At 41.4% G+C, this 17,382-nt stretch overlaps 1 protein-coding gene across 1 annotated transcript; it reads right to left on the bottom strand.

Annotated features, from left to right (window-relative positions):
- Window positions 1-7,096: 7,096 nt before the first annotated feature.
- LOC100920704 (serine protease 33-like) lies at window positions 7,097-13,098 on the bottom strand. The gene is made up of 6 exons (XM_012543242.2): window positions 12,830-13,098; window positions 12,436-12,481; window positions 11,403-11,562; window positions 10,013-10,287; window positions 9,332-9,477; window positions 7,097-7,261 (listed from the first exon to the last, which is right to left on the bottom strand). The coding sequence occupies exons 1-6, from the start codon at window positions 12,866-12,868 to the stop codon at window positions 7,097-7,099; spliced, it is 831 nt and encodes a 276-aa protein (XP_012398696.2). The 5' UTR covers window positions 12,869-13,098.
- Between the last annotated feature and the right edge of the window lie 4,284 nt (window positions 13,099-17,382).

Raw genomic sequence — 17,382 nt, 5'->3', positions numbered from 1 at the left:
TAGGTTTTGGGCCTGGGAGGGAAATGTCATGTTTTCTGTGATAAATTGAGGATTGGGAGCTTGGAGGATATGAGGAGCCTCTGTTGGTATTTGCTTCAAAGCACTTAGATTCTGTAAATAGTTCTAGTTGGTGGCTTGATGGAGGGCCTGGGGCCATGAACTAAACCTCAAAGGAATTGCAGTTCCCTCCAGACAGATTTAGAGAAGCAGTCAAAGCAGGAATGTGAATATAACTTTAGCATTCATAAGTATTCCCCATTTAGGGAGCAGAGACAGCAGGATAATGAAAAGCAGGGAGAAAAAGACTTTTGAGGTTTGTTCTGGCCACATTTTCTTTGTCTTTTAGGGATTTTGTTAGTGAAATACTTATGTTCTTGGAAATTAATTCAATTAAAAACAACAAGGTGTCCCAAAAATCTTAATGCAGTTTGTACTTTAGCTTTGGGGACATGTTTTATTTATTTAGCACTTACTGTTAGCAAGACCTTCTATAAAATTTGATGGTGGTAGTGGAAGTATGAGACATAGTGGATAGAACACTGAAGACCTTAATTCAAATCCTGCTTTTGATATTTTCTAGCTTTGTGACCCTGAGAAGTAATTCATTTATCCTCTTTTGCCTTAATTCCCCATCTATAAAATTGAGGAGTTTATGCACATAAACTCTAAGGTCCCCTCTAGTTCTAAATCTCTAATCCTATGACCTGTGAATGGAATGCAGAAATGAGAAACTGAGGCAGGATAGAGATTAGAGAGTTTTTAAAAAATATTTTATTTGGATTTCTGAGGAGAGAGTGTGCTGGGGGTATGATGCCTCCAGGACTGATGTCAAAGCATCCAGCAACTAATGTGAGTTCTCAATGACATGTATGTATATATATGTGTATATATATATATATATATATATATATATATATATATGTATATACACACATGTAGCTCCAAGCTTGTGTAGCTAAACAAAGGCGTGGGGGGGTGGCAAAGTCCAAATTCTGGTGAGCGGGAATCTCCAGGAAGGGGACCATCAATCTGATTCTGACAGACTGGGGGTAGGACCATAAATTCTTACAAACTGGGAGTTAAGGAGGTGTCTAGCTAGAGACAGGAAGTCTGAAACTTAGAGTATAAACAATGCCAATTAGGTATCTGAGATAGGACATCTGGAGTCTTATCTTCTGGAATGTCAGATCTCCACAGCTCTAATTATCTCAGTGCTAATGAGCATAAAAGGGGGGTTGCAATTAGGGAAACTGAGGCAGGACAATTTAGAGAAACCAAGGCAGGACAATTAGGGAAACTGAGGCAGGATTATTTAGGGAAACTGAGGCAGGACAATTAGGGAAACTGAGGCAGAACACTAAAAGGAAACTGTGGCACAACATTCCTACTCTCAGGGAGTTCACAGTCTAGCATAGGGTAAGACATGAGGATGAGGTGCATAATCAGGCATGGAATTGTTAGAGTTGGAAGAGATCTTAGAGATCACCTGGCTTAACCCCTTCACTTGTACAGATGAGGTAACTAAGTTTAGGTGCAACTAAAATAAGTAACAAAGACCCTGGACTCAAAAAACTTATGGTCTAATTGTTGCAGGGTAAGGAGAAGAGAGGGCAGGACTGAGTCAGATTAGTGAAGTGAGATGATGGGGATTTTTATCATTTGACATTAGCATGTGAACTCTTTAATCTTTCCAAGCCTCTGTTTCTTCAGCTATAAAAAGGGGGAAAATAAAACCTGTCTTATAGGATTGTTGGAATGATCACATGCCGTACTGTATGACCCCAGCGGAGAATCCAGGCACCCCTATGAAGCTCAGAGCCCACATACCCGGTCCCCAGGTTCTCAACCACAATCATTACCAAGCCCAAGCTTTTTGCTTCCCAGACCAGAGTTGGGAATTGGAGTTATTACATCTGGTACCCTATGAGCCCTTAGTTCCCAGTGAGAGGCACTACTAACTTGGTCTAGCTAAAAGAAATGAGACCCTGTAGCTCAGCCTCAGGATGAACAGAACAGGATACAAGGTTCTTTCTCTGGGAGCCTTTTCTCTGCCCTCATTCTCTTATTCTGCTGAAAAAATCACAGTTTGTGAGCCCCCACTGATATATTCACCTTCATTAGTTGGCCAGAAGAAATAATCAGTTCAAAGTAAAGACTTTTAATGAAATGGAATAGTAAGAAAAATGGCAATGGAAAAATGGAACCACTAACCTGGTACCTGCTCTCCCACAAATGCATACATCATGAGTGGGAAAAGGCCTTTGTGTAGGATACGTATTTGGCCAATGCTTGCATGCAGAAAGCCACTCACGTGAGGGAAATGCACACATGTGCATGTTTCAGAAATGGGGGGGAGCAGTGATTTTCATGGAGCTGCTCTTGTTGACTCTTTTCCCTAGGGGTATTCTTTACCTGCCAGAAGGCAGCTGACAGAGCTGTCTCATCAGTGTTCTAAGAATTGGAATATCTCTGTGTGTGAGGCACTAGAATTCAGCATACATTCAGTCTTAACAAGTAGAAAATGGTGCTTCAGACACCTTAATTTTTTACTGTCCTTGAGATTGTTAAGTCAAGATTTGTGCTAAAAGCTTTCTGGAGAGCTGCAGATGGAGACATGAACAAAGCAGCTTTCTGCTTGCCATCTTGACAGTTTCTTTGTCTGCCTTCCTATGTCCATGTCTGTCCATTGGTCTTCATTCTCATTCTGTTTTGTATGTCAGTTTTTTTGAGAGCAGGGATTGTGTTCTTTTCCCTTTTCTTTGTCTCCCCAATGCGTAGCACAGTGACTGGCATATAGTAGGTACTTAATGTTAGTTGACTGCCTACCATATTGTCCTGCCAAATAAATGTGTGTCTGATTGATTAACTGTCTGTCTCCGTGGCTGCCTGCCGCCTCATGTGTCTATCAGTCTACTTGTCCCTCTGCCTGCCAGTATGCCCACTTGTCTATATGTCTATATGGCTGGCATGTTACCCACATATTTTCCCCATAAGTCTGGCTCCCTGGCTATCTTGCTACTTCCTTTCCTAAATTCCGGCTTGTTTACAAATTTACTAAAAAAGAAAGAGTTGGAGCCAAGATATTTTGACTTGAGGTAAAGCTGGAATTCCCAGGAAACCCTGCAAGTTTTGATGAGGCCTCAGGCCTGAAGCTGGATTCCTTACAAAACTGTAGTTACCTAGCAGAAGACCATAGCTAGAGTATTGTATTATATTCTGGCTTCTACGCTGAACATTCGCAAGAAAGAACATTCCTAAAGAAGGAAAACTAGGAAGGTGAGTGGGCTCGACATCTGATAACTGAATATGTTTATCCTGGAACCGAACAGATTTATTAGGCCCATAGGCCAGCCTTCAAGGATTCTAAATGTCAAAAGTGATTAAACTTGTTCTATGTGGTAGTAGAAGGAAGAACTGGGGCAAATGTGCAGCATGGGGCAAGAGCTTGGAAAATTACAAGGAGGCAGATTTCTGGTCAACAAAAGGAAGCCATTCCTAATAGGAAGAGCCATTTAATAACAGAAGAAGTACCACCTGTATTTTGGAAAACAACTTTCTTAAATAGAAGAAACATGTATAATAAGTATTTTTTTCTCTTTTTCCTTGCATGTTATTTCTTTTCAGGTATAACCACTTAATAATCTCATATCTTGCATATTAAGTAGTCAACATTCCTTTTTTGGTTCCTTTTGTAACTTTTTCAAGAGATTCTACTCCTTTTCTCCTCCAATTCTAGAATAATAATTGCTTCTTCCAAGGTCATTATCATGATAATTATTAATTCCTAAACTGAGCAGCCTGCTTTCCTGAAATAGCAGGTGCCTTCTAAGATTGCTGAATGCATATCATCCTTAGGCTAATTTTGAGAAACTTCCTAAACTTATCTTAAGCCTCCATCTAAGATAAGAGCTATCTGTTCTTGAGGTTAATGAAGTGATTGAATTTATGCCAAAGCTGAGTTGTCTTAAAGATAAACCATGAATTCATAACAGACTGTCATAAGTTCAGCCACACATACCCTGACCAATTAATGCTCCCAAAGATTCAAGGCCAATCATGAAGATAATCTTTTACTGATAAATCGTGGAGAAGTGTAGCCTTTTCTCTGTGTAAGCAAGAATACCGCTACCAAAAATTCATCCTGGGACAATAGTGCAGTGGCTGGTAGCCGACTCAGCAGGTCCAGAGTATTGTATCCTTCACCTGGAAGCAAGTGCATGGGGAGATCCTGGCAGCCTTTGTGCTTCCTGCATTTGCTGCCCATCTTTAATCCCACTAGATGAAATATACACTTCAATAAAACACATTGGAATAGATGTGGGTTGTAGATTGACCTTTGCTTTTATCTTTCAGTGCTGTAGAAAGAGTTTATCATAGAACTATTCATTAGTCATTTAAGGTCAAATATGGAAAAAAATGGATAGGGAGACACCTCTTCTGTCTCTGGAATTAGCCTCATAAGTCTAGGACATTGAGTTCTCCGGCACAGGAATTCTCCAGCATATGTTCAAGACTGAATGACCTTTAATTAGTGATGTCACAAGGGTGTACCTGATCAATTATCAGATACTCTTCTCTTCCAGTTCTGAAATTCTAAGATTCTATTTTATAAGTAGTAAAAATAATAAATAATACTGAATAAATGCTAAAATCTTCTGCCAGAGGTCCCTGAGAGGTGATGGAAATCTGGAAAACAAACTTTTTATTTTTTTGCTTCTAATAAAACTTCAAATAATACCTTCTCCTTTCTGATTGCAACCTGGGAAAATGATACTTCATGACTTACTATTATGTTTATGCATTCCTGATATAAAGGCTGACCTTGTATTATAACTACGTATGGAAATGTCTTTTTCTCCTTTTTGGATTGTAAACTTCATTAGAGTAAGATCTTTGTCCTATTTCTCTTTGTATTCCTTAGTACCTAAAAAAGGGCCTTATACACAGGAAATACTTAGTGTTTGTGGAATTGAATTGAACTTGCTTTTGATACATTGGAGTTAGAGAGCCTGCTAGTGCAGGGATTGGTAGCAATTAAATGAGTCTTCTTTCCAGAGAGATTTTTCCAGTGTTCTGTATGTGTCCATGAAAGATGAACACCTCCCTGGATAAAGTACCCAGAGTCTTTATTCTAGGAATGACATCCCCATAAGCATTACTGGGAGACCCATAGTCTGGGAAATCTCCTACAGCCTTACACTAGTTACTGTACCCCTCCCTCCAACAGGTGTGACTCAGTGATCTGGCATTTGTCTCCATGAGCTTTTCCTAGCCGTGACTCTCTCCAATTGATTTATAGATTCAAAACCTCAATCCAATCTCCTCTTGCGCCTGCTGTTGGGAGCCAGATAATTCAGTTTGTTATTTAATATAATGTAAGCTTCTTGAGGGCATCACCTTTTTCATATTTGTCTGCATAGCTCTTGCACTTAATACAGAGCCTGGCACAGAGCCAATTCTTGATACTTGTTGAATAAATTAGTGAATTTAATGACTTTTGATCCCAAATCTGTCCCTCCTCCCCCCGGTTAATTGGAATTCCAAACTGACCGTGTCCTACCGCCCCTTTCTTTTCTGCCCCCGTGTCTCTCCTTCAGACTGGCTAGTTTCTCACTAGGTTATTTCCCCAAGTGGAATATCCATATCATATCCCCGCTTTAACCAATTCTCCATCTTTCAGAGACCAGGTAAAGTTCCCGCCCTGTGTGAGATTAGACTATGTCAACCAGCCACAGGAAGGGGCTGGCTTATGCTGGAAATCTGATCAGTAATTGTTTCCTAGCATGTCAGAAAGCCTATATTCCAAGGGAAGGCTCTATGGGATCAAGCTCTGGGACCCCTCCAGAAGCTGCATCACCACCTGAGCATCCGGGAGGCCTTCCGGGACTGACCTTTTGTGCGAGCTTGTGTGATTGCCATTGGATCAGAGCCCGTGGCACTGGCACTGAGAAGACCTGCTGGGTCCTGAGGGTTTCTCCTGGGGCAGAATTAGTAATGGGTGAGGTCAGATTTAAAAATTCAGGGGAGATGATCTTCCTGACTCCAGGCCCAGCACTCTGTGCATCGTGACACCACTTAGATATAGCTGCTAATTGTCCAAAGTGGGATTTGAGTGTGGTCCTCCCAATTTCACAGATTGTGTTCTATCTACTATACTGCCTGGCGGTCTCTCAGCTCCTGTCTGACAACGTGATTCTGAAGGTCCTCCTAGATCAAGGAAGAAATTAGTTCTCTCAGCACAGGGCTAGACACACATTAGAACTGGGGAAAGGCGTGTTGAAAGGACCTACTTCTCTACCTTCCATGCCTCTTGATGCTCCAGTCCTCCAGCCTGGGGACCCTGGGGTTGAATAGGGAGCATTTCCAAGGGTGAGCAGTTCCAGAATTCCGCAGACCCAAGAGGAGATTGGATGGAGATTTGGAGTCTATAAATCAATGGAATGGAGCCATGGCTAGGAAAAGCTCATGGAGACAAAATGAGCTCTCCAGAGCTCATTCCAAAGGGAAGGGTACAGTACCTAGTGTAAAGCTGCAGGAGATTTACCGGATTATGGGTCTCCCTGGATGACACTGTCACTGTTGGGAGTGTTAAGGAGAGAGCTGGCTATGAGATGACGAACTGAATTGACCCAGAAGGAAGTTTCTTTGCAAACAGTTTAATCACTTTATAGAAGATAATGGGACCATAATATTTATACCGGCTCCATCAGTAGTCCTTTTGTCCTGATCCTTTCCCCTTTTCCTGCTTCATCCTGTTCCCAGGATGGGAACCTATGGATGGTTCTTTCCCCTACCAGCAGTGATATGCTGGAATGCCAGATTTTTCTTCTTCTCCTAAGAACCTCTCCACCCCATTGTTTTTTCCCTTCATGAAGTCTGGAGCCAGGGCACGAATCGAGCTATAATGGACCCAAGTACATGGAACTGGGGACGTAGGAGAGAGAATAGAAGGGGAATTGAGGAAAGCGGGAAGGGTCAAGGCAGAGAATAGGATGGGATGAAGGAAAACTTTGAATCAGTAGAATTACAGTAGGAGTCAGGAAACCGTGTCTTGATTCTGAGGTCCCCAGAGCTCAGGGGGACACCATGCTGGATCTCAGGGCAGAGGTACAGACTGACGGATCCAGGGCACATAGGACGAAACCCTGGAGTATACACCTGGAAGTAGAGGGTCAGCACAACTTCTGGTGAAGCTCACCACACCCACCTGGATCCAACTTCTGTCTCTAAGTTGACAGACAAGAGGGCCCCCAGAGTCACCCTAAGAGAAGGAAAAAGATAGTACCAACATCTCACAGTTTGTGGCATCCTGCTCCAGCCGTTTTATTAGCTGTCATCCAAATAGAGATAATTGTATAGAAGAAAATAAAAACTCAGAGAGGAATGGACTTCCTGGTGTCAACTTGAAGAGATGGTGCTTTCTTAAGTGTTATAAGAATCGTAGGTGGGTCTGGCTGAATGAGAGAGTGGGCATGTACATAGGCAATTGCAAATTTGTGAGGACCACAGTGAATAGTTCTCTTAAGGAAGAAATGTGAGGAATGTTTCTCAGAAACAAATAGAGCCTCAAAAAATGTTCCGGACTCATGGTACTTAGAAGGCAGATCCTGATGGGAGGGACCAGTAAGTAAGGCAGAAGCTTCCCAAGGGCATAGAATCAAGAAGCGAAATTAGGGTAGGAGTGCTCTTCTTGATTCAGGACAAAAAGGTGTTTGTATGCAAAGGACTGGGATAGATGGAGCCATGTGGGCAAAATTCCAGCCCAGAAAGCTGTACCAGTCATTTTGGACAGATAAGAGATCTCTTAGAATAAAATCCATGTGTTCTATGATCCATCCATTCTATGCTTCATAGAATGAAGGGGTGTCGGGCTGCAGGATTCAAGAGAATTAAAAAAAAAAGACTCAAGATCCTGATACTTCATACTTTCTTATTCTCCCATTTTCCCACACAGTCATCTTTAGACTACTTTAGAAACATCAGCGGAAAGAACTGGTCTCTTGTTTCTTTATCTGCTGCAAGTAATCTCAGAGTGGGCAAAACATTATTAGTACCAGCTACCACCATCCTATTTCCCTTATAATGGATTAATTTGGATTTATCTTATTTCCCTTAAATGCTAATTAAACTTAAAAAAATATTCTTATTCTCTATCATCACACGATTATATTATATATAATGTATTTATAATGAAAAAATTTTGCAAAAAATTTAATACTGAGATAGTATATAAATTGAATTTTACAACAAAAAAGAGAATGTTTTGATGTGCAGGAAGTAGTTTAAACAGAATATTGGCTTTGGGCGTTGATGGTGGGGCGTAATGCCTTCTTCCTGATGGGTCCTAGGAAAAGGTTTTATCTTCATAGCTGACTTACAAGGCCAGTATTTTGATTAAATTACTTGGACTCTTCATTTAGGTTTTAGTATGTAGTTTTCAAATAAGCCTGCAATAGGCATAAGGACAAGGATTCGTAGGAAGCAGAGCATAGAAGCTAATTGACCGATAATGATAAATGGTTGTTCTACGGGGTTGGCCACCAATTCAGGTGATTAGGTTAGCAGTAAGGATTCTTAAGGAGAAGGAAGGGGGTTTTTAGATCAGAACTGGTGGTAATCTCAGGGAGAGAGATTGTATCCTATCCCAAAAGCTCTAGGGGTCAGTGGAAAGAGGTCAAGTTAGGCAGAAGAGAAATGATGGCCTGAATTCTTAGGGGGTCTACAGTCTAGCTGAGTCTCCTTTTTGGTCTAGGTTTTTGTAATGGCAGAATATGGATTAGAGAACATGTCTCCAATTTCTAAACCAATTCACTCACAATGTTAAGAAGGGTTATATGTAGAGATTTCCTTATCTACAAAATGGGATAGATGTTCTATCTTCTTCATGGGACTGTTGTGAGGAAGGGGCTCTGTAAATGTTGAAGCATCATTTAAATAGAGTTATTACAAACTGGTTTGAATGAGGTTAGGCAGATATTAATTAATCATCACTAATTATAGGGTTAGAGGAATTGTGGTGAAGTGGCTAGACCTCTGGACTAGGAATAAAAAGACCTGTGAGTGAGTCTACTTGTAATTGCTAAGTTATTGTGTGATCTTGGATGAACCCCTTCCTCTCTCTTGGCCTGTACAGCCCCTCAGAAAAATGCTGGATTGGACTAAGTGGCCTTGAAATTCCATTCAGATTCTATGGTCTATGGTCTGTGGTCCTATGGCCTCCAGGGGGATTGTTGAGAGAGCTGGAAACACTATAGCAGACCAGTACCCTGGGTCCCTGTAAATAGTCTGAGAGCTGAGCTTTATGGTGAGAAAGGGGTTTGGGGTGACTCACATCACAGAAGTTCTTACGCGCCTGGGGATAGCCAGCACACAGCATCTCATTCTTAATGGGCTCTGGGTCATAGAGCTCTCGGCATCTCTGTGTGTCCATGATGTGCACATCTGTCTCTTGCAGCGGATAGAATGAAGGCAGGGGCACTGTGGGCAAGAACAGGAAATGTGGAGCAAGGTCCTCCGTGACCACCATGGGGATAGCTGGCACGGGGGAGCTCATGCTGGAGGAGGGGCACAGAGTCAGCTCGTGAGCACTGGTGGCTGCCTTTGGCTTTCTCATTTTATTTCTCTTCCAGGTCTTGATTTCAGAGTGCTTGAGTTTTAAAGTTATCCCTCACCCTTTCTCTGTTTCTAGGGAACTGATTAATGTGTACTAGGGAACTGAAGATTGATTTCTACTTTTATAACAAATCCTTCTTCCAGGGAAGATTATACTCAGACGAATTTAGGATTAACAAATGAAGTATTGAATCTAATGACATAATTTTAGGTACTATGCCAGGTCTAGGAGGAAGAAAGCTTCCTTTGGGGAATCAAAGGGGTTCCCTTGAGGCCTTTTAATTCAAGAAGGTCTTTCCTTATGTGTGAGTTATATGGAGTTCTGGCAGGGGGGTCGTGTACTGTGTCCAAGGTATGAATGGGCCACTCCAACCCCAGCCCCCGCCTCCCTCTATCTCACCATTTTCCCTGATATCCCCCCAGCCGGTCACCCAGCATCGGGTCTTCGGTGGGACCTGAGTCCCAGGTGGGGCCAGGGTGATGGGCCTGATGAATTTGGAGAAAGGCACAGGTCGTCTCATCTTCAACAATGCAATGTCTCTTCCATGAAGGGCATCCCCATCATACTGGGGGTGCAACAGTATCTGACTCACAGGAACTAAGATGGAATAGCGGGGCTTGGTATAGAGGAACTTTTCCCCCAGTTGGATCTGCAGGTTCCTGGGATTCCCTGAACTATCAGGGGAGAGTAACAAAGTCAGGAAACAATAGGCAGGCAAAAATAGACAGGTCTGCAGTCACAAGACCTGAGGTCAAGTCCCAGCCCTGCTATTCCCTTCTTGTGGCAGTTGAGGTATGTTCCCTGCCCCTCTGAACTTCAGTTACTATAATCTGTAAAATGGGGATAAATAACCTTTATGTTATCTAACTCAGGGATTTGCTGAGGAAAATATTCTGGATGCCTTTAAATGCTCCTATCAATATAAATGATTATAATTATGATGATGATGGCCTAACAAATGGATCATAAACTTACCTTCCTAAAGAAGGAGTGACCCTTTGCCAGTGGTCACCATGGGGACTACAAGTAAATACCCACAAAGCTGCTCACTCAGGAAATTTTCAAGGAAAAGATTCTGAGAATCTTAGAGCTAGAGGGCACCAAATTCCATCCATTCATATTGCAAATAGAAAGACTGAGAACCAGATAGGACAATAACTTTCTTGAGTCACTGGCAGAGTCAGGACAAGAATCCAGACATCTCTCCTCCTGGGTTAGGATTCTGTTGGCTAGAATCTAGAACCACATTGAGGAAGCAGCTCAAAGGAACAACGCTCCCTCGGATTTGTAAGTTCTGCTGTGTTTGCCAGCACAATGAACACTGACTTGGAGCCAGATGATCTGGATTGCTTACTACTTGTATGATCTTGGACAGTTCCCTTCACTATTCTGGTCCCCAGTCCCCTTTTACATAAACGAGAGTGCTGGATGGTTAAAGTGCCATTTTTTTGTTTTAGCTTGGATCCTTAGTGTGCCTGGCTCCTGGCAGCTCTATTAGGAGTTGTGCACAGCTATAATGGAAACAAGATTTGCTCTTTTTTTGTGAAGGCAAGAAAAGATGGAATGGAACCCTTATAGGTACCTTGTGTATGTATCCCAACCTGTGGTCCTCAAATTCCCCCGAGGTAAAATGAAAGGTTTGGATTTGATGTTTCAGTCCCAACATTATATCATTCTCTGATGTCATCCCCTTCTCTCCTATTCAGTGATAATCCATGAGGAGCAATTCCTGCTAAGGACCAGCAGCTCCCTTGCCTTGCTCACTCTGCTTGGGAAATGGGTGACTCACCTGGGCACACAGTGGGCAGCAGTAAGTACCCACTGGTGGCTGATGAGCGAGCCACCACACACGTGCTGACCTTGCTCCCGGATGCTCACCTGCCATGGCCACTGTCCCTGCTGGGTAGCCCAGCCTCCCACAATGCGAGGCTCTGGGGACATGCTGGTCACTGTCAACAAACATGAGGGTCATGAGAGCAGCCCACGAAGCTACCCACGTTCCTGATCCCTCTCTACTAAGAGAACTCACCACAGGGCTTGGAATCAGGAATCCTGGGCTCTAGTCTGACTCTACCACTGATTCACAGTAGAATCTTTGGCAAGCCATGTCTATACTCTGTAACTCAATTTTTAATCTGTCACATAGAACCATCATATTGCTTAATTCATATATGAGACAGTGGATGTAAAACATAAAATGTTAAAGCCAGCATCTATTTTAATCCCCTTATTTCACTTAAGGAAATTGAGCCCCAGAGAAGGTGATGAATATATGTTCAGGGTCGCACAGCTAGTTGGTGGCAAACCCAAGTCTTCCGATTTGGGAGTCCAACAAATTTAGAAAAGCATAAAATTGGGAAACAAATGAGAGTGACTGGCTTTCTCCACTTCTTCCCACTCTTCTTCCTCCCTCAGGAAAGACTGATACAAGCCAGGTCTGCCTAAATATTTTTGGTTTCCTTTTCCCAATCCCCTTTCTCTTGGATTCTGGAATTCCCATGGGATTACCTTTCCATTATCACTTCCCATCTTCCCAACACTACCTATACTCCTGGGAAAAATCCCAAAATTTAGGGAAGAAGAGTATCTGGGATAGTTTTTAGGGGTTGGGACAGGGGTTGGATGAACAGGTGTTTAGGGGATTGGAAGCAGCTTTATGTGAGATGGAAATGGATGAGGCAGATATCTGGTTCCAGATATGAAGCCCATTCCTATGAACAGAAGAGCAGGACCTACTGAGGTCTACTCTATCATCCTTGTTTCCCTTAACCCCAAGGACTTAGACCTCAAGAGTTAACTTGATTGATGAGAATCACACTTACCCTTTTCCCCTAAGAGGAGAAGACTCAAGAACAAAAAAGAAAGCATCTAGAGGAGAAGAGGGACAGAGATGAGTGGACCATTATCTACTATGGGGCCCTCCTCTGAAGTGGTGGTTTTAATGGATTTTATTCTGTGATTTCCAAATCACCACCATATCAAAGATCTTGCTAACTCCTTTTCCCTCTCCCAATCTACTACCCAAACACAGGAGGTATCTGTATACTATCTGTTATAGAAAGTGGGAGGCAGACCCCATATTATAAGTCATTAGGACCAGGCCAGATTGGATCGAACCTTTGGAAATGCATGAGAATCTAGCTTGCTTCCTTACCTCACCACCAGCCTTTACTGTCCTCCCCATCACAGAATTTGCCCTTCTTCCGCTCACCTTACCTGTCTGGGGAAAATTCTTTTCCTGATAGCTTTGTCCATGAGTGAGCCTTGGGGGAACTCTCAGGTACTATTCTGCACTCTCACTGATTACAGCTCAGTTTCTTTGTTCCCTCAGGACCCTGACTTATCCCTCCCACTTTTGCTCTATTTTTGTTGGAAGCAGCCATCCCCTTTCCTCCCCCTTTTCTCTCCACCTCTTCCTTGCCTGAACAAATGAGACCAAAGGTGGAAGGGTCACACTTTCCAGGGAGACTAGAAGTTTCGGATAGGGTTGAGATGGGTTGAATTTCTGGGTTCTTTGAAAAATGGAGAGAACATTGTGAATGGGTATGAAGAGCCTTTTGTGACTGGGAGTTCTGGGGAGAAGAATAGGCAGATGAGGATCAAGACAACACTTAGATTCTACTTCTATTATTAGAAGCTCCCTGAAAGCAAGAACAATTTTTTACCTAAATTTGGTTCCTTATTCATTGAAAAATTCAATAATTCTTTGTATATAGGAATGATTAATGGAAGTTTATAAAGTTGAATTGGCCCCATGGTTTTTTTTTTTTTTGGTTTGTTTGTTTTGTTCTAGATTTTGACTGTAGGCACAAAACCAAAGCAGATTCTGAAGAGTTTCTTGCATGATTGATCTTGCATCTAAGTCACAACCATTTTGCCATTATCTGCCCATTAGCTGTGATCAAAGGAATGAGCTGAGGCTATGCCAAAGCCAAGTCACCCTCAGTCAGGATTGTGCAAGTGCCTCCTTGTACTGGCTTACTAGCATTTTCAGTGAGAGCATCTACACCTTGGAAATCAACAAATGCTACAAATCGGGGCAGAATTCATTGTTGTGTGGATTGTCTAGACTTAAGGAAATATTAATTATGCAGATTAAACTTTTAAAATGTTTTGTCTATACCTTCTCCTTCTCCAAAGCTGGTTGTTAAATATTTACCAGCATATTCCTATCCTTTTCCCAGATAGAACAACATGCAAAAGGACTCAAGGATTCAAGGAGAGGGGCAGAACTGAGGTATAGGAAAGATTCCTTGTCCCCTCCTCCCAACTTTAGAATTTTCTCCATAGTCACAATCCAGTCCCCATCCCCAGGTAATCTATCTATCTGTCCCCGTGTTTAGACTTTTTCAAAGTCATTAGGGACCAATCAGATTGGTGCCCCTAGGAAGAAGTCATGGAAAGCTAAAATGCTGCTCTACCCCACCACCACCTTCAACTGACCTACCTCTGTGTTTTTTCTGACCCCAAACCATCCTTCCCCATCCTTTCATCATTCCTCTGGCCTTCTTTCTCTCACACCTGTATGCTGTGTTACTTCATTCATATCAATCAAAAAGTTTTTTATTGTATGTCTACTAGATGCTGTGATGGGCTCATACATCAAACAACCCCAACCCTGAGAGTTCCCATTTTATGGGGGAAACCATATGAATACAAAGGAGATAGACACCATGCTATCATGACTGAATATGTATAAATGATGTGAGAATTGGGGTGCGAGATCCCCTCTGGTTGGAGCCAGAGGTCCTATGAGAAAGAATTTGCAAACCTGAAATCTGTGGCAAAAGGAATTTTATTTCCCCTAAGAAGCCAGCTTGCTAGTAGATCAGCCTTCTTAGTGGGCAGAGAATAAAGCAAAGATAGGTTACCCTGAGAAGAGAATATCTTCAACAGTGGGCATAGTCTTGTTAGGACTTCTGCAAAGATTCGGGGTTCAGAGTTGTCATTAGCCATCTGAGGCTTGGAGCTTCAATTCAATTCAAAATTGAATGAGATTACTTAATTGGGAGTTTGAGTCACTGGGAGCAGTTTGAGCCATTCAATAGAGAACTATCAGGCTGAGATCTCCAATTGAATGAGACCACTTAACTTGGAAAGGATTTAGTCTTGGAAAGATATGCTTTTCCCAGGGGAGAGCTTGAGACCTTGAATCACCCTTTTTTCACAGATTAAAGGGGACAGTTTCAGGGCCCTCTCAAAGATTAAAGGGGACACAATTTACATCATAACCTATATCAGATTTCTTGCATCTTAGGGAGGGGAGAAGAGAGGAAGGGAGGGAAAATATGGAAATCTACATCTTATAAAAGTGAATGTTGAAAACTATCTTTACATGTAATTGGAAAAAATAAAACATAATAAAAATAAAAACATAGTAAATAAGGTGTGGTTTTTAAAAGACAATATCTATAAAATAAATGTAAGGTCATTTTGGAGGGTGAGATTCTAGTGATTAAGAAGGAGCAGTAAAGATGTTTTGCAGAAAGTGGCATTTGAATCGAAATTTGATGAAAACTAGAGGTAAAGAGGGAAGGTATGATAGCCATGGGGAAGAATCTGTGCAAAGTCACAGAAGTGGGATTTGGAAGGCTGAGTGTGAGAGGCAGCAAGAAGGTCAGTTTGACCAGACTAAAGAATGAGTGAAAGGGAGTAATATTTTAAAAGAATGGAAAGTTAAATTGGAATTGAATTGTGAAGGGCTTTAAATGCCAAATAGAGAAATTTGTATTCGAATCTAGAGCTCATAGTATATCATGGTCTAGGACTGATCTCTTTTCCTCTCATCCCATCCCTTGAGACCCAAGAACTCCACTGGAAAAAGAAACTTCTATTCTAAGGCAGAATTTCAGTCTGAGAGCTAGGAGAACTGGGTTATCATCCCAGCTTCAGTCTTCACTTTCTGTATGACTTGAGCCAAGATATGGCATTTGTCTGAACCCAGATCAAAGGATTGCATTCAGCTTCCACTTTGTTTCATTCATAATTGAGAAGGAAGGCGGATTAAGGAAGGTCCGGGAGTATCTGAAGAGCCCCAACCACTTCTTCCTTACTAACTCTGGCACACTCTGAGGGATGGAAGGAAGCCAGGAGTTGAGAAGTTTTGCTGGCATTCTGGGAGAAGAGAAGAAGTAGAGAAGAGAACAAGAAAAAAAAGGAGAGAAGAGAGAAGAGGAAAGGAGAAAGGAGAAGAAGAGGTAATGTATCTTCATGCAACCTTTCCAAGTCCCACAAGTTAGAATAATCTTTCCTTCTTAGGAATTCTCAATACCACTGATATCTGACTTACAGAGGCACTTAGCATGTTCAATTCATATTATTTTTGTCTGTATATGACAATGGTTGCAGGACTACTAGCAGATAAAGTGTTGCACTTAAAGATAGGAAGATTTGAGTTTTTATCCTGTGTCACACACTTACTGGCTGGGTGATTCTGGGAAAGTCATTTACTTTCAGCTTCAGTTTGCTTATAAAAGGGGAGTAATTGTAGCATCTACTTCTCAGAGGTATTGTGAAGATCAAAAGAGAAAAACCTTTGCATTCCTTACCTGCTAAATAAATGCTAGCTACTACTATTACTGCAAAAAAAAAAAAAAAAAAAAAAAAAGAGGAGAGGTTGCTATAGAAATGCAGAGCATCTTTCCCTTCCTCTTCCCTCCATTTCCTTCCCCTCCTTTCCTCAAGAACCGTAGGTTGTGAAGGGTAGGGTTAGGTACAGGCAGGTTAGTATTGAAGTATCTACTTGGTATTTTAGAGAGGTAGCCTCTCCCTTCTTTCCCCTGATGATTGATTTCAAGGAATCCATGGATCTGAATGGGAAAAAATAACACCTTTATTGTTACTAACCTCTAACAAATTTATCACTTCCTTCAATTATGAATGTAGGCAACAAACCACAGTCGTATCATAACTGTCTATAACTTTGTCACTAATGAGAAATCATAACTATTTTCACATCACATTATAGACCTGTAGCTATACTGTATATAATAGTACTCTTTATGCCTACAGATTATATTTTAATGGAATCCTATGTATTTTATTTTATGCTTTTAAAAATATTATTCTGAAATGAAAATTCATAAATTTCATTAGCTTATCAATGTGATCTATGCTACAAAAAAGGCTAAGTATTCATGCTGTATATGGAAATGGGAGTTTGAATACAGAGAAAGAATCAGAGAGAGATAGAAAACAAGAAGTCTTGTGTCCCAGAAGAGATTTGTAAGGTTTAGGGCCTGGAAAAATTGAATTGAAACAACAAAAAAGAGACAATATTCCACAAAATGAGAGCCTTTCAAAGATTGGGGATGATAGGGTTTCTCTTTTGTGACCTTTGAGGTGAATATTTTCCTTATTTGTAAAATGGAGATAATACCTTTGTAATAGCACCTGGTGCTTCCATATGCCAAGAACTTTGTGGGTTAGCATCAGAGGTGTGCTAGTTAATGTTTAATAAAGAACTCTCCAAAAAAGTACAGATAACACACTTTTAATTTCAATTTTTAATATTTTCTCTATCATTTTTTTAAATCTAGAAAATCAATAAAACAATAGATCAAGTCATAATTTATAACATTTGTCAGTGTCCGAGGTGAAAATGATTGCAGTGAAAATTTAACAGCTGGTTCTTTAGTCTATAGTTAGCTGGTTTGAACTGTCTCTAGAACACCTCTGGACTTTGAGTCCACACAAAACCTTGAGTCAGGAGTTTCCACTGATGTGTGTGCTTTTACAAAGTGAATGGATTTATTAACTCAAAATGGAAG

Source organism: Sarcophilus harrisii, chromosome 1, assembly GCF_902635505.1.
Source record: "Sarcophilus harrisii chromosome 1, mSarHar1.11, whole genome shotgun sequence".
Lineage (NCBI taxonomy): Eukaryota > Metazoa > Chordata > Mammalia > Dasyuromorphia > Dasyuridae > Sarcophilus > Sarcophilus harrisii.
The sequence above is the reverse complement of the archived record's forward strand: the minus strand, read 5'-3'. Positions and strand labels throughout refer to the sequence as shown.

Bases quoted from the DNA above. Each gene is read 5' to 3' on its own strand.
- LOC100920704 (XM_012543242.2), bottom strand. From the start codon at position 12,868: ATGGACAAAGCTATCAGGAAAAGAATTTTCCCCAGACAG. The intron at 12,482-12,829 runs GTAAGGTGAGCG...CTTCTCCTCTAG, and splicing joins AAAGAATTTTCCCCAGACAG to ATGCTTTCTTTTTTGTTCTT. The intron at 7,262-9,331 runs GTGAGTCACCCC...TCCTTCTCTTAG, and splicing joins CGCGTAAGAACTTCTGTGAT to GGTGACTCTGGGGGCCCTCT.